Source organism: Rousettus aegyptiacus, unplaced genomic scaffold (genome assembly GCF_014176215.1).
Source record: "Rousettus aegyptiacus isolate mRouAeg1 unplaced genomic scaffold, mRouAeg1.p scaffold_m13_p_3, whole genome shotgun sequence".
Lineage (NCBI taxonomy): Eukaryota > Metazoa > Chordata > Mammalia > Chiroptera > Pteropodidae > Rousettus > Rousettus aegyptiacus.
The window spans coordinates 107,485,389-107,507,259 of NW_023416306.1; the positions used below are offsets into that span (position 1 = coordinate 107,485,389).

The 21,871-nt window shown below is 40.4% G+C and overlaps 1 protein-coding gene and 1 long non-coding RNA gene across 2 annotated transcripts; both read left to right on the forward strand.

Moving 5' to 3' along the window:
• Window positions 1-3,724: 3,724 nt before the first annotated feature.
• On the forward strand, window positions 3,725-16,803 carry LOC107521169. Its single transcript, XR_001599505.2, has 3 exons — window positions 3,725-4,098; window positions 14,539-14,985; window positions 16,386-16,803. It is a non-coding gene; the product is annotated as an uncharacterized LOC107521169 (long non-coding RNA).
• On the forward strand, window positions 11,392-12,376 carry RNASE1 (ribonuclease A family member 1, pancreatic). Its single transcript, XM_016165627.2, has 2 exons — window positions 11,392-11,491; window positions 11,644-12,376. Coding segments are annotated over exons 1-2 (498 nt in total). The 5' UTR covers window positions 11,392-11,489; the 3' UTR covers window positions 12,140-12,376.
• Window positions 16,804-21,871: the final 5,068 nt, after the last annotated feature.

Consider the following 21,871-nt stretch of genomic DNA (forward strand, 5'->3'; position numbering starts at 1 on the left):
GAGGATGATGTCATTGGTTTCTTAGTAATCCAAGCAGGAATCTTCTTTTGTTCTCTAGGTTTCCTTATGTCTAGCCTTAGGGCTGATCGGCACATTGCTGTACCCGAATATAGGTTCATTTAACATTTAGTTCTCACGTCTCCTGCCTACATCAAAAAATCCTTATACATTTGAACCTGTTTTCAGTATTTTCTTTCATTAAGCATTACAGCTTCTACTTCTAGTGTCACAAAGTCTCGCACGGTCTTGAGGGGAAATTCAGAATCCTGTTCTGCTGTGATAAGACACACTAAAAAAGGAGCTCACTTTTTCCTCACTTGAAGACTCCAGTTAACTAGAACTTTGGTCAGATCTTTCCCCCTACGCTCAGGTAGCTCTATAGATCTGGGAAATTTGCTTATCTTTGTATATTTAGATTCAGAGAATTATAGAACAAATGGGTTGTAAGATAATTAGTGATAATCCATACTAACACCCTCATTTTATTAATTATTTTATTCCCTCTCTCATTTTACATGTGAGGAAATTAAGAGGTAAGTTAAGATGGTTGAAAAGGTTTTCCAATCCTCGCTGAACATTTGAATTATCAGGAGAGATTTAAAAATAATGATTATCAAGTCTACCAAAGACTGACTATATCTGAATCTCTGGTGGTGGAATCTAGGTATTAGTATTTTTAAAGAGCATCCAAAGGGATTTATTGAAAAGTCCTATCAAGTTAGAAGTGGCAGAGCTGAGGGGGAAAAATATTTTTTTTCCTGACTATCTATGTTACCTGAAGGAGAATTTTCCACTCAAATGGCTAAGAACAGATGTATTGCCTTTGCTTGTTAAGCCCTGTAAAAGTAAGGTTACCCCTGAGCTCAGGGTCCAGATCTTCAGTGCTAGCTCTTCTGGGACCGCCGGTATAATAAACCTGAGTTCTCCAACTCTCCAAGTGGTGCTTGGTTTCTTGCTTGGTTTTGCAACATTTCTGCCACAGTGTATTTACTACATCATTTCTGTTTTTGATAATTTTACCTCTCTATAGTGGCAATTACTCATTGTCGCCTCTTGTCGAAGAACTGGGTTTTTCATTTGTTCTTTTTCAGATGATGTTATGAATATCAAATATTATGAAACCTTCCTCCTTGATGAAAAAGAGATTCCATTCTTTCAGGATCACCTTTTAATTGCACATTTATGGCAGATCTTTTATAATGGTGTTCTCTCTCTAGCCAATCTATCTCTTGTGACTCCCTAGCCCTCTACAATGAGACATCAATCCATTTAACATGTATTTATTGGCATAAGATCAGGAGATATATATGTGAATAAGCTATGGTCTCTGCCCTTGAAAAACACAGTATAAGGGAGGAAAATGAGAAAAAAGAATTCCCATTAAACTTGAGAAGAGGTAGAAGTGCTGTGGAATCACAGATAAAGGAGCAGACAAGGTCACCACAGAACATGTAATATACTGTTGTTTAGCGGAAAAAAAATTGTTCTCTTGATCTACTATTGGAATTGAAATATTGATGACCTTCGAAGAGGTTATTTGATACTATTTAAAGCCTCATCAAAAGTGCGTGCCCTCCGAACATGTGTAGAAATTTGTAGAGAGCCATGCTTGACTATGTTGCAATCTGCCAAGGGCAGAGAAGCAAACAAAGAACAGATGGCTGTTTGTGGTTTAGCACAGATATCCGGGTACAGACAGGCCTTCGGGAGATTATCATTGCCAGCAAGTTTCAAGTTCCCAGAAGACTTCCTCCCTTCCTTGACCTTTAGGTGTATATAACAAACGGGCCGAGCTTGCCTTGGGGTCACTGTATCTCCATCAGAGTGCAGTGTCCCACCTGGCCCCAGCCTTTCCTATATTGTGTCTCTGTGTTTTTCTTAATTCTCTGTTGCCACCCCTCCTCCTGCCCCTCAGGTTAATCTTCTAGTTGCGCAGGTAGTGGCAGGAATTTATGCTAAGGAAGTAATAGGGTAAGGTGTAATGGATGCTGTGGTGTGTGTTGGAATTTCGCCACTTCAGGACCAAGACACTCATTCCCCAGCTACTGGAGTGGTGGTGACAGACAGCTCTCAGCTGAGTCCCTTTCAGGGAATTGCCCACAGTGGTGGAGAATCATCCTGCCTAAGGTAAAGCTTCCTCCCCCTGGGGTGGTTCACATCTAGTGAATGGACAATGAGGGTTATAAAGGTCTGGACCCTTTACCTTAATTAGGATGACTCTGAAGTCATTCCAGCACTAGAGCTTCCTGTGGGATTGGCTGAGACCTTTGTTGTGACTCCATCAAAATTTAACCTCTCCTTTGTCCAGTCAGGCTTTCTTTATTCTCTCTATAAGAACTGATCCCAAAACTACTACCAAATAAACTTCCTAAATGCAAATCGTCATCTCAGTGTCTGTTTGCTAAGGAACTGACTTGTGACACAAAAGTATAAATGCAAATTAGGCGGATTTTTATTTTAGAATGTGTACGTGTGAAGAGTAAATGTTATGAATGTCCAACAATAGGGAATTTGCGTAATGGATCATGATACATCCATAACGTGAAATACTATAGAACCATTCAGAATAATGTAGATATTTGTTGACTTCAAATAAGTTTGTTGTTGTTGTTGAAATGTAACATACATGCAGAAAATGAGCAAATTGTAAGTATAGAACTCAATAAATTACTCCAAAGTGAATATATCTTTGTTCACCACTATCTAGGTTAAGAAACTGAATTTCACCAGAACCCCAGATGCATTTTAAGAGAAAAAGCAGAATCTGAAGCAGCATATATAGTATCTCATATTTTATGAAAACATATAGATAGCATAGACAGAAGTGTGGAGAATTACACAGTAAAATGTTAATAATGTTTTTCTGGGTGATGAAAATACAAGTAATATATTTCTATTTGTTTATCAAGAATTTTTATACTTTGTATCTTTTTCCATTTTTACCTCTCATTTGGTAACTTAGAGAAATATGTACTAGAACTTCTTAATGAATAATTACTGACTATTGACTTGTTCCTAAAATTCATTAATGAGTAATTCTGCATTATGAACTCTATTGCTAGATATATCTCTAATTTCTGGGTCTCTGAAAGACTATATTCCTGAAACTTTTTATTTCCCAATGAATTGATAATGGAACTACAGACAGGCCACCATCGTTTTTTCCTACTATAGAAATCAACATATAATAAATTAGTATGTTAAATTTTAATGCTTATTCTTTATGCCACCTCAGCAATATAATTAAAGTTTTGAACTTCTTCAAATGTGAATACACTATAGACATTTAAAAAATTTAAATACGAAGATAGAAGTTTGTGCATTTTATTTAATGTGAAAATACTCAAAATCCATATTAGGGTGAAAATCCATTTCTTGCTGGTTTCTTGACAGGAATTCCAGAGTGTGAGGTGGAAGGTAGGTGAAAACTTTTCTTCTCCCTTTTTGTGTATATGTGTTTCTGTGTGCATGAGTTTGTTTTTTAGTTAAACCAAAGGCAATTTATTGGTGAATATAGCCAGAAAGTAACTTCGGCTCTCTGAAAAGGATTGAAGTCTTAAGGAAATGATCTTATATTAAGATCCAATCTTTCTTCCTGGGAAGTATTGAGAGGAAGATGATTAGAAGAAGAAACACTGAAAAAAATCCAAAATGTTTTAACTGGGAGAGATCTTAGAAATCATCTTTCTTCACTCTTTCATTTCTCAAAAAAACGTTAGCAAGGCTCAGCGATATCTTGCATGACTTAGCCACGTGACCTACTGACAGAGGTCCAGCTGAGGGGGCTGAGTTGCTTGGCAACCACAGTTGTCCTCACACACAGTGCATGCTGACAGGGGGATACCCTCTCCTGCTCACATAAACAACCACAGCCCTGCTGAGGATTGCTTTTCTATCTCTTCTATGAGATATAAAATGGCTAAAAGAAAAATAAAATCAGAGTTGAGTTTGGGACAGAACCAAAAAAACAGAGAGGGATTAAGGATTAGCCTTTCTGGAGAAGTGAGACCCATATTCTATTCAGGCAGAGGAAACTCCGGCGTGATCAGATTTCAAGAGAGAAGGCATGAGGACTGTTTAATCCAAAACTCAAAGCAGGTAAGCCAGTGGGGTCAGGAGGCTGGACTTAGGGACTCAATAAAGGTTCCACTTAAGTAGATGTGAGACTTTTTCCTTAAACTGGATAAGGCTGAACTCTCTTCACTTGATATGCCTGCATGGACTTCCCCGTCTACATGGTTTGTCCCTTAACAATATCTCCCAGCTTTGGGAAAAGAAGCGCTGTTGTGTTCATTGTAACTTTCTTAATGGTTAACACCAAGAAGAAAGCATGAAAAATGTGAGACTCAAAACGTTTCAAAGCAAACAACCTCTCTCAAGACTTTGCTTTCTTAAGGGAGACAGCATGTGAGGCCTCTCAAAGAGAGGGAGGAATTCTGCTTGGAGAAGATAAACTCCTAGGGGCCTTTTCCTCCTAAAACGATTCCCCTTCCTTCAGGGTTTCCAGAAGTATCAACAAATGAGGCCCAGGGACTGGAGAGATTGGAGCCCTGACCACTTATGTCTTCCTTGCCTTTTCTTCCCTCACCCCAGCTGTTCCAATGGAAGTGCCCGAGTCCCCAGTTCCCCTAACTCCACAGGTGGGGGCAGCCAGCAAAGCCATCCCTGCCTTCTTCCATGACACTTCACAGCAGGAGGAGTGGTGGGAGTACTGGGGGAAATCCAGAGTTAGAAGAAGAGATCAATTTCACAATGTGATATTGCAGCCCGTTCGGTGCATATCCCGAGGGCATACTAGGCAGCGTAGTTGTAGTAAGGACATTGCTCTGAAAGTCAGGGACCTGAGGCTGGTTTCTGTTTCTGCTCCTAAAGTGCTATATGACCTTGGGACTCTCTGGCCCTCAGTCTCCTCATGTGTATAATGGAAGGGCTGTAAAAAGGTCTCTTACATGGCTTTTGTCCTTCCATTCCTTGAGTTCAAGGTAACTGTCTATATCTTTTACATATTGAAGTCCTTTGCATGGCATTCAAAATACTTCTACTTCTACTTAGGCCTGTTTTTTCTCTGTGCCTTTCCCTCACCTCTTCCCAGTTATGTGGAGAAACTCGCTATTTTCTAAACACACAGCCCTCTGCTACCTGTATCTACTTCTCTATCTAGCCTTTTTTTCTGTCTAAATTGCCCTTCCCTTATCCCAATTAAAAAAAAAACAAAAACTGTTCTTAAAAGTCCTCCCCACGGTAATCTTTGGTCTGACATGTCTCTCATTCCCTCTATTCCACTCTCTTTCTCTCACTGCTTCCTAATAACCTTGTCCTCACCTGTACCAGAGCTCAGAGCTCTTTTCGAGGTGTGGTTTGTATTACAACTCTAGGGGCTGCTTCTGTCGTGGAGTATTCTCAGCACTTGGGTCTAAAACAAAGTCCTTGATTTAATTACTTAGCTCAGGGGTCTCCAACCCCAGGGCTGTGGACTGGTATAGGTCTGCGCCCTGTTAGGAATTGAGCCGCACAGCAGGAAGTGAGCAGCAGACAAGCAAGAGAAGCTTCATCTGTATTTGTAGCTGCTCCTCAGCGCATCACCGCCTCAGTTCCACCTCAGATCATTAGATTCTGACAGAAGCATTGGTCTCTGATGCCAGAAATGTTGGGGACTTCAGGCTTAGCTCTGCTCAGGAGAAGGCAAGATCTACGGCTCTTGTGGAGAATGCAGATTTCAGGCTCCCTGTCCCTTAGGTTCCCTGCCTTCCTCTCTTATCAGCTGTTTTCTTTCACACAAGAGCCCTGGTCAATAATTAATGCCTCTGTGATAAGCTATCAGAAGAGCTGGCACAAATGGGCTACCCTTAGGTAAGGGAAAGGGGCACAAAGTTCTTGACCTAGAAAGGAAGGGTGGGGGAAGTAATCTAAAATGAATGAAACCCAAAGATCACTGAACCACAGAGTTGAAAGGTAATTAGGCACTTTCCTATTAGGAACTGCAGACACTCAAGTCTCAATATTTCCTCAGACGCCCTGGGCAGTATCTGAACTCCATTTAAGAAGACCCAGGGCTGGTACTTGGAGAGGAAAAGGACACAGAGAGAATGTGTTCTGTCCTTTGGACTGAGAAGAACAGTTATAGTGTCAGGAGGCTGGGAGGGGAAGATGGGAGACTAGGGCCCTTCTCTGGAGATCAAGCTGTTGACTCCATCTGGTGGTACCCATACAAATCAGAGGTGCCCTCTGGGAAAGTGCAACCTGTACTTAGTTGGCCTCAAACAAGGGCTCAGATGTTGGAACGCTTTTCTTTTCCAGTTCATGCTGATTCCTTTTATTACACCCCCTTTTTCCCATTGCTTCCTAATAACCTTGTCCTCACCAGTACTGGAGTTCAGAGCTCTTATCAAGGTCTGGTTTGTATTACAACTGCTTCTATTGGGGAGGATTCTCAGCACTTGGATCTAAAACAAAGTCCTTCATTTAATTGCTTAGCTCAGGGGTAACCATCCTCCAGGCTGTAGACAGGTACTGATCTGTGGTTTGTTAGGAATTGGGCTACAAGGGGGGAGGGGGGGGTAAGTGGATGCATGGGAGTGAAATGGGCTTGGAAAGAGAAATGAGAGGTCTTATGAAATGGGGATCATCAACAGGAATAATAACCTGCACAGCCTTGAAAGCTTTTTGCCCTTTTGTAGTTGTCATGTGAGATGAAATGTTGGGCTATGAGGAGGAGGAAGAAAATTGTATAGTGTTTCACTGGGGAAGGGATTTCTCAGTTGAGGCCTGTAAATGCACAGCTCGCAACAGGCTTTAGGAGCCGTGCTGTTTGTTTCCTAAGAGCCTTTTAACTTCATAGGATCATAAAGTCTTCAAGTTACTACAACCTAAACTGACTTTTGCCTCCATGGAGTTGGTTCCAGAGAGTCCAGAGCCTCACTCTTGAAGAGGGCTCAAGAAAACTGTGCTTAACTCAGGAGAGGAGCAGATAGCTACTTGAGAGAAAAGTATGGGGGAGACATGGGTGGGCCCTTGCCACACAGCTGATCTCTAAGGAGTTTCCTTGGGACCCAGGGCCCACAAATGTAGCATAGTTTTAATATTCCTGTGCTGCCTTTGGCTCTAGGAGGAATTCTGAGATTAATTTTCAGGCATTCTGTGGAGGGGGAGAAAAATACACTTCCTTGCACTTTTCCATCCACACCTGGGATCATAATGTGATGTGGTCTTGGGAGTTTGCCTTGAACACTCAAATTTGTTCTCTCTCCACCCTCTTCTGCTTCTTCATATGCACATGAATAAAATTTGTTTAGTTTCTTGTTAACCTTTTGCCAGTTAATTCTCAGGCCCTCTAAATGAGTGGGAAAAATTTTCTCCCAGCACCACCCAAGATGATAACAGTACTATTTAAAGACTAAGAAACAAATAAAACATGGGTGGAGGGTGGGGTGGTTGATGAACTACAGGAACATGAAATGAAAATCTCTTGCTATACCATGTCTTTCTTAGCCTCATTTCACTTCCAAATTCATGCCCATTAGCAAATAACGTTGACTTGACTAAAAAGTTCTTGGATATCATGGTGAAAACCAATTTAAAAATTTCCTTTTAAAGAATTCTGTTCTTCCAAGATCCCTATCTTTTCTCCTCTTCTTTCCTTTCCTACTCAGGATTTCGAAACTGGCTATTATTTTCAGCTCAGGTTTTTAGCAAAACAAAAGCCTAGCATTTTCTTGGATCTGACCCCCGTAAAAAGTAATTCAGAGACCACCAGTGTTAAACAGATTTCTTGTGTGTGTGTGTGTGTGTGTGTGTGTACATTTTGGGAGGATCTGAACCTCACCGTATGTGAACAATCACAGGGCTACCATTTATAGAGTCTTTCTAAGCATACTTTAAGTGCTCTGCATATCTTGCTATATTTTGTCCTAATAACAAATCTAAGAGGTACATATTATTATCCCCATTTTAGAAACCCAGAAACTGAGGAGAAGAGAAATAAATGAAGTTCTGTAACTTGCCCAGCTCTCAAGGTGCTAATCCAGAGTCTGGACTGAGATCGTTTAAATCCAGAGTATGGAAGTGATGCAGGACGGGGCAGATTCCCCCGAGTGGCCCTGCACAGAGAGAGAAAGGTTTCTCCACAGAGCGCAGGAAAGAATTCAAGTGCACGTTAGCACTAGAGTCAAAAAGAAAGTTTATTAGAGAAGGGGTAATGCTCCACAGACAGAGTGTTGTCTTCTCTCAGAGGCAAAGATAGAGTCTGAGAGAGGCTCAGAGGGACAGAGACAATAGAGGAACTGAGAAAAAGACACTGAGAGGGACAGAGAAAAGACAGTGAGAGGGAACACCAGTGTTCGGAGAATTCAATTTATATCATTCCTAGTTTCTATGAATTACAGTTTAAGACTTTGTTTATCTATTTTCCTTTGATGGTAAGGGTACATAGTATGAAAGGTTAAGAGTGTGTAGTGAGAAAAGCCTGCTGGCAATTCCCAGCCTATGATCTATAGGATCCCCATGGTTTTACCTGTAAGGAATAAATGAATGAATTTATTTTGTGCAGAGCACGACTCGAAGACTGTTTTCCCTTCATAGTGTGGGTAAATGGTTTGTTAGTAATCCCAGCAGAAATCTTCCTTTGTTCTGTGGGTTTCCACGTGGTCTGGTGTCCTGGCCTTAGGGCTGATCAGCATCCTACAGTCTCTGAATAGAGCTTGATTTAACATTTAGTTCTCTTGCCCCCTCTCTACATTAGACGGACTTTTATTTATTTATTTTTTTGAATTTAAAACAATACTCATTTATCATTATCTCACAGTTCTGTAGGCCAAACGTTCGGCACAGTGCGGCTGGATTCAGTACGGGTCACACTGGGATGCAGGGTCCTATTTCAAACTCGCGGGTTGTTGGAAGAATTCTTCTCAGGCTTCCTGTGTTGCCTCCTCCTCCATCTTCAAGCCAGCAGCTGCATATTGAGTAGCTATGCTTTGATTTCTTCCCCTTTTCTTTTACTGTTCTGGCTTTTAGAGGACCCATGTGATTACACTGAGCCCACTCAGAAAATCCAAGATAATCTTCCTACTTTGAAATCAACTTATTAATAACCCTAATTATATCTGCGAAGTTCCTTCAGTGCCTAGGTTAGTATTTGATTGAATAACTGGGGAATAGAATGCATGGTGACATCTTTAGAATTCTGTCTCCAACAAAATCTAAAAAAGTACAGGCTAAAAACATTAACATGTAGCTAAGTAATATTCAAACTTGTTTTAAGCAACTATAGAGAGAGGGCGAAACATATTTATCAAAAAAAAAAAAGAGTAAAGAAAAACTGCTAACCTTGAATTTTTTGCCTTGGTTCTAGTTTAAAAAAAAAACTTGGGTGATGGACTGAAAGTAGGTTAGGAAGAGAATTTAGGTCTGGAAACTTTTAACTGGTGATACTGATGCAGGTAATTTAATTGCTGAGACTCAGATAAAAAGTCAATAATATTAATGCATTATGGGATTATCAAGAGAGATAATTTCTGGAAAGTTTTTTTAGCATTATATTTTATCTTATTATTAGTTTCAAGTATATAGTACATTGGTTAGACATTTATATAGTTTATGAAATGATCCTCCTGATTACTCTATCACCCATCCGACTCTACACATAGTCTTTACCTTACTGCTGACTGCATTCCCTATGCCGTGCTCCTCATCCCCGTGACCACCTATTAACTTCTAATTTGTACTTCTTTAACCCTTCACTCCTTTCTTCCAGTGCCCCAAATACCCTACCCTCTGGCCATCACTAGATTGTCCTCTGTATTTGTGAGTCTGTTTTTATTAGTTTGTTCTTTTTGTTCCTTAGATTTCACATATAAGTGAAATCATGTGGTATTTATCTTTCTCTGTCTGACTTATTTTGCTCAACATAATCACCCCTAGGTCCATCCATGTGGTTGCAAAAGGTAGGATTTCACTTTTTTATGAGTAATATTCCATTGTATATATGAACCATAACTTCTTTTGGTCTGTTGATGGGCATTTAGGTTGCTTCCATATCTTGGCTATTGTAAATTGTGCTGCCATGAACATAGGGATGTATAGATCTTTATGAATTATTGTTTTGCTTTTCTTTGGATAAATACCCAGCAGTACAATTGTTAGGTCAGAAGTAGATCCATTTTAATTTAGAGGGACTTTTGATAGTAATCTTCACGTAAGAGGCACCAAAATTGTTACCCAACAATAACAGATTCTGTTCTAGGAGGGAATTCTCCTGCTAAGAAATTTGATGTTCTCTATTTTTCCTCCAAAAGAGACTTGGAGTTTTGGTTATCTGTAGTTCCTTTACTCAACTCTGACCTACAAGATGAGTGATCACTGTCATGCAATCATCTTCAGCACCTCAGGAGTATTGAGGTGGCCAGAACTGGGTGAAGTCAGATAGAGGCTTACTTCTTCAATCTGTTCAGACACTCTCCCTCTCCAGATCTGAGAACCTTCCACCTAGAGACAGCCACTCCAGGACTTCTGGGGAGAGAGGACCTCCCCTTCCCTCCCTCTCCGGTGATTATAAGTTATATGCCCTTTGCTAACTTCCAAGGGTTATTTGGTGAAAATGGCCCCCAAAGAGATAATAAGGGCTTGGTGGGGGTTCAAAAGTCAGTGCCATGGTGGCTTTCTCTGCTGCCCCTTGTGAACATGCAGAGAGAGGTGATTCACGTGGTAAGAAAGGCTCCTGTAGGCAAAGACCCAGCAACCCTGAAAAGAGATAATTCCCAATTACTTCTTCACAATGCCCTTGTTTTCCTCTGGACTGAAACCAAGATGCTCCTCCCACCCTTTTTTTCTTGGAAGCCAAGCCCCTTTGTAATCTACATAAGATCCACACCCTAGGGATCTAGTGACTGTAGAAACTGGCCTCCAGCTTGCTTTCTCCCACAGTCCAATACAGAGACCCCGGTAAGTGGCCCAAGAGATGAATGCAGGAACTATTTTTGCTTGAGGGTTGGAGAGGAGGGAGCCAGGATGGGTGAGGATAACACAGAGAAAGCTTGAGCTAGGCAAACATCAGCTGAAAGCAGAGCTGAGGTTGGTCTGAAGCACTCAGGCTGCAGAGAACTCATGGGGTTGGAGAAGGAGCAGACCCACGTTGGGAAAGGCCAGCATCTCTCTTTGGAATACAATGGTGTCCCTTTATGATGCCAGCGTCAGGCACTGGGTTGAGCTTCTTTTGTATTGTAGGACAACAGGGCTCTGTCTGCTATGATCTTGGATGTCATGGTGGTATCAGGGATACAATTTGGCTTATTATTTACTCAAAATGATCTTCTATTGAGCTACTAGAGCACTGGGTACAAATACATTTTATTCTTCAAATGTATTTTAGATTAAAAAGCCTCCGGTAATCGAAGACAGGACTGCCAAGATTTTAGGTCACTTCCAAGGTCGCCACCTAGAGAGGAGGACCTCTTTGCTGTAGCTAGTGGGAGTCAAATGCTCTTGGAGAAGAGTATATGTGAGTGTCTCATTACTTGGAAAATCTCACAGGAATAGGGATGTCTTTCTGGCTGAGCTGAAGGGAGATTGTATCCCAGGGAGGCCACAGGTGGGAGCTGGGGCTTTCTCTCTAAAGTGATGCTTTTCCTCCTTTCTCCATTTCCTGGCTAGGCTCCTCCAGGGGAGTAAGGCCACCATGGCTCAGGAGAAGTCCCTGGTCTTGTTCCCACTGTTACTCCTAGTGCTGCTGGCACTGGGATGGGTTGAGCCTTTGCTGGGCAGGGAATCACAAGCCAAGAAGTTCATTCGGCAGCACATGGACCCGGTCAGCTACCCCAGGGTCAGCTCCAGCTACTGCAACCAAATGATGAGGCGCCGGAACATGACAAAAGGATGGTGCAAGCCAATGAACACCTTTGTGCACGAGCCCTTGGTCGATGTCCAGGCTGTTTGCTTCCAGGGAACGGTCACCTGTAAGGATGGGCAGTCTAACTGCCACCAGAGCAGCTCCAGTATGAGCATCACGGACTGCCGCCTGACAACCGGCTCCAAATACCCCAATTGTGCATACCGAACCAGCCAGAAAAAGAGGCACATCATCGTGGCCTGTAGCGGGAACCCATACGTGCCGGTCCACTTTGATGCTTCAGTAGAGGTCTCCACCTGAGACCTTAGCAGTGAGGTGCCCCACCTCATTGTGTCACCTGCCTCTCCCCCTTTCTTCCTTGCCCTGAGGGAAATAACTCAAGTTAGGGCTCCTATCCAACACAAACATACTTGCCTGGCCTGAGACTTGCCCCTGAGTGGTTTGGGGGATGAGAAGTGGGTTGCGAGGTGGGCCCCATGTCAACCACTTCACTGCTTCTTTCAATAAAACTTAATTGCAACCACCTGGATTCCTGAAGCTGTTTCTGTCCAGGTTACTATTAATGTGATTGCTTTTTTGCCAGGAGTGAGAACTGTAAATCGAGTTCACTTTGGTGAGTAGTGAATAGAATCATTAAATGCCTTGTCTTCTAACTCTTGGCTTTTAGAAACCTGAGATCATTCCTTTCACTGTATTCTTTGCCAAGTATAAATGTTTAAGTGTTTTAAAGCAGACACTGTTTCATGACGTTACTGCACCTGTCTGATCCTGGTGCTGGACCTGGACCGGAACAGAGGTCGCTTCCCTCAAACCCCTCTTAGAGACTAATCATAATCGATGTTCATTCTGATCATAATAAATGTTCACGCTAACATAAATCAGGACCCCTCACCTGCCTTCTTTAACTTACTAGTTCCTGGAATAGTCTGTCGTCCTGACCTGGTCAAGCAAGTAAAGTAATTTCTGTACCTGATAGCATTCCCAAGCTAATGCCCATGACTATCCCCACCTTGTGCCTTATGTAATTCTCTGGCACCTGTCAAGTGCCATAGGGATCTATTCTGTCTCGCCGCTGCCCAAGCCATGCCTTATATGTTAGTTTTCCTTAATGAACTCTATTAATTACCAGACTGGAGTGGCCAAACTCTTTCTTCAGTTTTTCCTTGCCCTCCCCTTAGTGAGGTAGATTTTGAGTCCCAGGACCTTTTCCTGAGTCTGCATGTACTAACAAATGTGGGCTGTTTCAGATAACAGGAAACTACAGGAAACACTGTCATGCTGGGTAAACTGACAGAAGTTGAAGCTCGAATTCTAATATCTTTGACATGGAAGGAAGAACAATAAGACCTCGGGAAGACCCTGCTCAGCCTCAGGGTGGAAAGGAAGAGTGTATGAAATTGTGATCCTAATTTTCATTTTTTTTTTGGAGGAGTTATTACTAAATCAGAAAAATGATCGTCTCTTGCTTTGAAAGTTGGAACCTTTGATTTAGAAGCTAGAAGGGACTTTAGAGGGAAAATAACTAGATTTCAGCTTGTATACCAACTCTAATTGGAGGTACCTGCCTAGGCTGCTGTAGAAAAACTTCTGAAAAGTCACGTGGTAACAATAGTCTCTATCAAAGGCATGAAAGAGGTAAAGGTGTATGTGCCGCCCATTTGCCACCCCTAATCTAAATTAACCCCCACCTTTTGCAGAGGAACAACCTGGATCTCAGAAAGGTTCAGTGACTTGCTCACAGCTGCTGCTAAATAGTGGCACAACTGGGAGTAGACCCCAGGTCTCCTTTCTGCCCCTAGAGTCTACTCAAGAAAAAAAAAATCTCCCAGTCTCTGCTTTACAACATGCTGCGGAGTTGTGGCTCTCTCTCCCTGAGCTCGCTGGCAGGTATCACAGGTTCCCAGAGTAATTGGCCTGTGGATTTACTCAGTTGTTGGCAACTCTTCCTTACAGCCATTAAAAAGATTAGACTCAACTTCTTTCATCTCATAATCATTTCATTTGGCTCCCTGTTTATAGTTGCATCTGGCTCTAGACAGGGACAGGGAGAGAAAGGCCTTTCTTCCAGTCAGTTTGATCAGTTCTGTCATTGTCTTTACATATTACAGTTTTAAATGCTGGAAGTATGTAAAGCAAATTCTTAGCCCTGGAGTCATCCGTATCAAGAGGAAGGTGTTGATACAAGTAACGCCCAAACATGTAGTTTATGAGTCTATTGGAACCAAACTGATGACAACTGACAGAAAGCAAAATCTCAACAAATTGAGAAAATGCTCTGGAGAATGTCAATTTTGCAGTTTATTTTATATATTAGAATCAAAAGAGGAGATGTACAGAGGGTTATAAGAAATCCATTGGTGGTAGATTAAGGGGGTGGGAGGAAGCAACACAAGGAAATCTTTGAGATTGAATAAAAAGTAAAACAGACACATACTTTTACATTGGTGGGTACAGGAGAGTTAATAATTAACATTTACAGCACATAGAGGTGGTATTCAGGGTGAGGTAGGATAGACTGCCCAGGCATGTCCCCATGCCCTCCAGGATATGATTCCAGAAATTTCCTTTCTTCTGACCTCCCTCTGTTTTAGCCCCAGCAAGGGGAGATAGGCCCAAACCAGTCTCTACCAGCTTACATATCTTTGGTTAAGCTATGACCTTTGGCTAATTATATCATTATAAAATAATCTGCATTGCAGATACTGTGGCTCCCATCACACGCCTGATGCCATAGCAGTTCTGGAAACACCATGAAAGGAAGAAAGAGCAGGAAACTGAGCTCCCCACTTTCTGGGAGGAGACAACGAAGTTTCATCAGTACCACATTTCTGGGCTCTATCTCCAAGAAGAACAAAAGTCCAGAATGGAGACATCCTCACGTGACTCTCTCTCTCTCCCTGAGTTTGTCCACATTTTCCCTTTGAGTGCATACTTTCCCTTTCATAAACCTGTGCTTTCCTGCTTGCTTGTCATCTTGCTTCTTAATTCTTTCTCAGGGCATAAGACAAGAACGTGGTCACTGGAACTCCAAGCTCTCCAACAGCAAGGGAACAAGATAACGATGAGGTGTTCTATGGTCTTGTGTTCTGGTGCTATGGGTGTGCTATGAGAAGTTTGGAAAATGAGATTACTCTGACATTTCAAAGGTATGTCATCTTAAATGCAAAAAGACAATAGGCAGGCTTACTTAACGTAAAAATTGACCTTGGTCAAGGAAGCTACAGGCCTACGATGTGATTACCCACCATGATCTGCTTTTAGTTAGGAATTTTTATGTTCAGACCATCCTATGTAATTACTTTTGCTGTCTGAGTTTGTAGGACCCACCATACTGGCCTCCCTGAGCTTTTCAGCTTTAGCATGTGGCCCCTTTTTTTGTCTACAAAGGCCTGCAGGTGAGAGGGGCCAGATCTCTGAATTTCTAGGGTAATGGGGATCTCCCTCCTTACTAGCACTGAGAATGGAGGAGGAGAAAAAGGAAACTATTCCCTCCTGCTAGTGCTAAGAAAACACTTTAGTGGAACTTCAAAGAATGCTTACTTGGAGTTTTGCTGTGTCTATATCTGCACATTCACCAGCTCTGGCTTCTGGCTCCTGGCACTGACTGGGTGTTAACCTAAAAATAAAAAGCAAAAACAAGAAGCAAGCATTTATTTGGGATCCAAAATAATTACAATTCAGAAGAACAAATTCAGGCAAAACCTCAAATAGTGTTGACCCTTTACAGGAGAGGGACTCAGGGTTTATATGGGGAAAAGGGAGGAAGATAAGGTAAGTCTTATTAAAGAAGAGTCCTTTGGTGCTAGATGAGGTAGAGTTAGATTTGTCCTTCATGGATTGGCTTGAGATTCAGCTAGAATTATGTTTCATTTATTGGTTAGTGATTTGGTCATTAGCAAAGCTCTATTTCATCAGTCTTTACAAATAAGATATTCTTATTCTTACTGACTTCTTGGAATGATGGTGATTTGGTCCAGTTTGGAAGATAAAGTAAAATAAGACGTGCTGGGCAGTTTCTCTAAAATAACTACTCTAGTTCTATTTTAATATGGCTCCACTCATGTTATCTTTCATACTGGTCATAGGACAACTGGGGGCCTCCATCTGGGGAATAAAGTGATAGGTGACAAGTGGTCTTGGTGCAGACTTGCACAGCTAGGGAACCAGTGGGGAGGGAAAGTGCTCTGAATAGGAGGATACTGGGGAAGGAAAGATGGAGTTCTGTTCTGGAGGGGGTCAGGCATAACCAAGGAGGGGAACAGTCATCTGGAGACAAACCAGAGGTCTCTGTTCTATAGGGAGACTATTGCTACAATGCAAATAAAGCAGTACTAACCCATCCCAGGAGACTAACCTAGGCAGATTAGTTATAAAATGGAGGTACTAACATGTTAAGATGGTTATCTGCTTGAAGGCAGAAATGACCATATCCAGTGAATTGGGGATTCCTATTGGTGTTGAATTGATACCAATGACCATTGGTTGACATGAGCTTTCTAACTGTGAAACAAAAACCTTCTTCTGATCCCTGCTCTTGTCTTTTTAGACTGATTCAGACCTCAATTCCCAGTGCAAGTGGGAACACTAGAGGCTCTGAATATGTTTGTCCGTGACAGAAAGCACTTCAATATTACTTTTGGGAATTGATCATGAATGTGGGACAGCCCTCCATATGCATGTTTCATGATTTATGATGGAGGTCCTGCATACAAGATACAGAATGAAAGTGTTACTTCCCAAAGACGAGACAGTGGCACACCTGGAAGCATCTCGACACTATTTCCTGGGAACCATTTTCTAGGGGTCCCATAGCATAATACCTCTGCAAATGATTCAATAATTTCACATATACTTTGAGTTTTGCTGTTACTTATAGTGAGCATAGGTGGGAAGGTGTTTTCTCTCCTTCCTCCCTTCATGCTTATCTCCTTTTCCACTCTCTTATTGTATTCCTAATTACAATAAAGAAGGCATCATTCATCTGAATGGACAGTCTCACTGGGCATGTTTTATTTATGAGTGTGGTAACTTTACTTTAAAGCTCATCATGGCTATATGCCATTCTCTAGTTTCTTCTTGCTACATGTCTGGGCAGGGCCCACATGCTGGGTCAGTTTCCTTCCTTTTCTGCATTTCCTGAGTATGCAGCTGGGTAGATAATTGCTCAATATTTTTATCGTGGCGATTCTTTTTATGGGTGTATAGATATGTCAAATTTATCAGATTGCACTTTAAATATGTATATTTTACCATATGCTAATTGTATCTCGATAAATCTGTTTTTAAAAAGTGCTTCCCATACCCCCATCACTTCAAAGGAAAAAAAAAAATTGTGTCCTCTATGTGAATCTAAACCTTTCATAGTCGCCCACAGTGAAAGAGCAGAACTTACAATGAATAAGAGAAAATCAAGTAAAAAAAAATTATTTAGAAGCAACTTATTAAACATCCTTCCTTGGTCACCATGGCAGTTTTTGTAAAGGCAAGGTAGCTCAACCTCTTGAAGAGGGATGGATTCATGGCTACCAACTATAGGGAAAGCCCTGAGCTTCTCTGCTTCCTTCCTTCTGATACAGGGAAGAGGCATGAGAACTATACAAATTGACAAAGTATTAAACCAGGTTGTATTCAGAGCCTGCAACATGCTTCTTAGACACAGAGCCTGGTTGACCAGCCATGTGGCCAGATCAGGAAGAACATACAGAACAAAGATTTTTGCAGATATTGCTCACCATTAACAGTTACCCATACCATGAAAGGAAAACAGGAAAACAAAGTCTTTAACCTGTACCTTACACAAAATAAACCCACCATTCATTCCATTCTTTATTCCCTAGGGCCAGATCATGGGGGACCCACAGAACAAAGGAAGATTCCTGCTGAGATTACTATTTACTCATACTTTTAATGCTACATACCCATACCACGAAAACAAAAACAAAAACAAAACAAAACAAAAAACAGATATAAATTCAATTTTTCCAATACTCAGGAGTCTCTTTGATTCTGAGAGGAGACTACACTCTGTCTGTGGAACATTATTCCTTTTCTAATAAACTTTTGCCTCCAACTCTGGCTCGCTCTTGAATTTTTTAGGAGCCAAGAATCTTCCCGCTCTAGCTGTAGGGCTTGAGTCCCCACTCAGGGGAATTTGCCCCATCCTGCATCACTTCCTGATGATTCTGGCTGGCTCCTCACTCTGACTCCTTGCCTGCCACACCAGGACCCAGTGTGGCTGCTGTTCAATTCTCATTTCGAAATATAGTGCAGAAATGGCTGTGCCTACATGCTACAAAGCACACTGGCTTGCAGCCAGCATCAGGGCACCAACTGTTTTCTGATTCCTTTAGGAGGGTGTCAAGCAATGATTGCAACATCCATATGTAATGCACATCTACTGAAGGACTGCTGTGGCAAGTCACTGTCCCAGGATGAAAGACAGAAATCTGAGAGCTGGCTACAAAGTGGGCTATTTGAGAATGTCTTGTTTTAGAGGACTGAAAGAAATTTCCTTGTAGTTTGTGGTCATTCAAGGGGAAATGGAATTAACTTTATGGTATATCAGGAATTTTATTAAGCCTATTTTTATTAATTTAATTTAATTCTTGAAACCACCCTGAGAATTAACATTAATCACTCTTCATTAAAAACTCCAGTCTTGTTGTTTGTCTCTCCCACTAAATTAGAGGCAGAAACCAGGTCTTTTTACCTGTGTATGGCTGGTGATTTACAAGGTGCCAGACAAAGTAGAGTTCAGCAAATTTTATAAATTAAAGTGAATGAGTATAATATCCTGTACTTAATGAGGCAACTGATTATCTGCAAAGCTAAATAACTCATACAGATAGTAAATGTCTCGTGGTGGGGAAAAGGTGTAATGGTCACCACAACAAGAAGGTATTTTCAGACTGAGGAGCTATGCAGGCAACTCCATAGAATATAACAGAATTTATTATAGGGTAATTTGCTTACAGGAATGTAGAATCCGAGTGGAAGATGACCTAGGAGTTCCACACAAATGATTCTCTGTTAACGAACTCCTGTTACAGTACTTTTTAAATCATATAACACAAGTACTAATGATTAATAAGACAAAGGGACAAAGAATGCAGTACATGTCAGGGGCCATATCTCCTGGTGGTGTTATGATAGATGAATGTTTATAATTGATACTATTACCAGTTTGATATTTACCTCAGTTGTCATTCCAGCTATTATTAACAAAAATATTTATGGCTACATTTTAAGGAACACAGATAATCATCAACCAGAAGGCTTTGGTATGTTTTACTAAGGACAGTAAAGTTGGTCAAAAGCCACAGCATGAAAACTTAAAGAAATCCAGGACACAGAGTTGGGGTTGGTTTTGTTCACACCTACATCTACACAGTAAATGACCATGCTGAAATTGTTTTTTTAACTTTTCATTTTGAAATAATTTCAGATGTACAGAGCAGGCGAAAAAATTGTACAAAGATTTTCCATATATTCTTCAAATAGAATCTCTAAACATTAACATTTTCCACATTCACTTTATTCATACATTTATAGAGAAATATGTAATTATTTTTTCCTGAATGTATGAGAGCGAGTTACGGACATGTTGCCCCTTTACCCCTAAATACTTCACTAGGTGTTTCCTAAAAACATGAACAGGACTTTGAGCACGCTTCTCCTGCTCAGACACACTTCTGTATCTGCAAATGTTCTTTCCCTTCTAATAAAGCTTTTCTTTTCTGCTAATAAATAAATAAATAAATAAATAAATAAATAAATAAATAAAAGAAATAAAAACATGAACATTCTTTTTACAAGGACTTAATATACTTATTAAAACCAGGAAATTTGCATTGAAACTACACTAATATCTAATCTACAGTCTACATCCAACTTTCACCAATTACCTCATTAACGTCCTTAAAACAACAAAACACAATTTTTGTCTGTCTCAGGATCCCCATCAAGATCATATGAAGCATTTAGTCACATCTCTTTAATCTTTTTTAATCTGCGTACCCTTTAATTTAGTCTTTGTCTTTCATAATTGTGACATTATTAACAAGTATAGGTCTGTTATTTTATAAAATGTTCCTAAATTTGGACTTCTCTGATTTTTTCCCCTAATGATTAGACTTTGGTTATGTATTTTAGTATCATTTATGTACAAAAATGATGTGTATCCTTCTCAGTGCATTCTATCAGGAAGAACATGATAACTGTCTCATTACTGGTGATGTCAAAACTTGATCATTTGGTTAATATGGTGTTTATTAGGTTTCTCTACTATAATTTTTAATTTTTCTATTTGTAATTGATTTTCTTATGAATGTGTTGAATTCTTTCTGTTTGTCTGTTAATAGTAGGGGAAACTGTGAGGGGGAAGAGAAAGTATATGTTAATGCTGATTTTTTTGCTTAATTTTTCTATTAACCTAAAAAGGCTCCAAAAATAAACTCTAATTTTTTAAATTAGTTTCAAGTATACGGTGCACTGGTTCGACATTTATATAGTTTATGAAATGGTCTCCCTGATTACTCTGTCTTCACTCCGCCTCTACATATAGCCATTACCTTACTGCTGTCTGCCTTCCTTATGCCATGCTCCCCATCCCTGTGACCCTCTATCAATTACTAATTTGTACTTTTTAAACCATCATCGCTTTCTCCCTGCCCTACATCCCCTCCCTTCTGGCTGTCGCCGGATTGTCCTCTATGTTTGTGGGTCTGTTTCGATTCACTTGTCCTTTTTGTTTCTTAGATTCTACGTATAAGTGAAATCATATGGTATTTATCTTTCTCTGACTTATTTTGCTCAACATAATCACCTCTAGGCCCATCCATGTGGTTGCAAATAGTAGGATTTCATTTTTTATGGCTGAGTAATATTCCATTGTGTATATGAGCCATAACTTCTTTATCCAATCATCTGTTGATGGGCCCTTAGGTTGCTTCCATATCTTGGCTATTGTGAATAGTGCTGATGTGAACATAGTGGTGCATGGACTTATATGAATTAGTGTTTTGGTTTTCTTTGGATAAATACCTAGAAGTGCAATTGTTGGGTCAAAAGGTAGATTAATTTTTAATTTTTTGAGGAATATCCAGACTGTTTTCCATAATGGCTTTACCAATTTGCAATTCCACCAACAGTGTATGAGGGCTCCCATTTCAGATGTATTGAAATTTTTACCATTATAATACTACATTGTCTTAAAAATTTATTTCCATACTTGAATTTTCTCTATCCTTATAGACTATTGTGATAATGTGACCAGTATGACACGGATGTCCTCCCCTAAGTAAAAAATAAAAATAGTGACTTGGGCAAGCCCAATAGCAGAGCCTGTAACAGAGATGTCCCCATGCCTCCTGCTTGGAATTTATTAGTTTCTTCATACACTGACCAAGCTTTTATTGTATGGTCATTACAAGAAATACATTTATTCATGTGCTGCCAATACAAAAATAAACACAGTCTAGTCCCCCAAGTACTTTGTCTAATTGGAAAGATGTATATGAAAGCACCTTTAGTACAAATGCTCTGAAAGGTTTCTAAAGATAGGTGAAGACAAGACCTAGTTCAGTCATACCTTTTTATTTCTACCAAATGAGTACATCTCCATCTTTTTTTCTTATCATTCCCTCAGAGATCCTTTTTAGGTATTTCTTTACTAATCACATCCTCTTCCCCAGGAAACAAAAAATAAAGCATAAGATTTTGTCAAGTAGGGTTGAGTTTGAATAACCAGAAACCACAGTAATATTTTTTGGTCCCTCAAGAACTAATTTTTGTTCCCCTTGGGAAAGTATGCACCTCAAACTCCACTTCCAAGATTTTCTTGTTTATTCCTACTATATATCTTTTCAGCTCAATGGTCAACCGTTTCCCCTTGCCTACAGAAGAAACTGCATGTGTAGGCCTGACGATTAATGCCAATTTGAAAGAATTTGGTTTAAAAGTATAACAATTATATTTTACAAAATACCTGATCAGTTCTCAACAAAACTGTCACAGCTATCAAAACAAGGATAA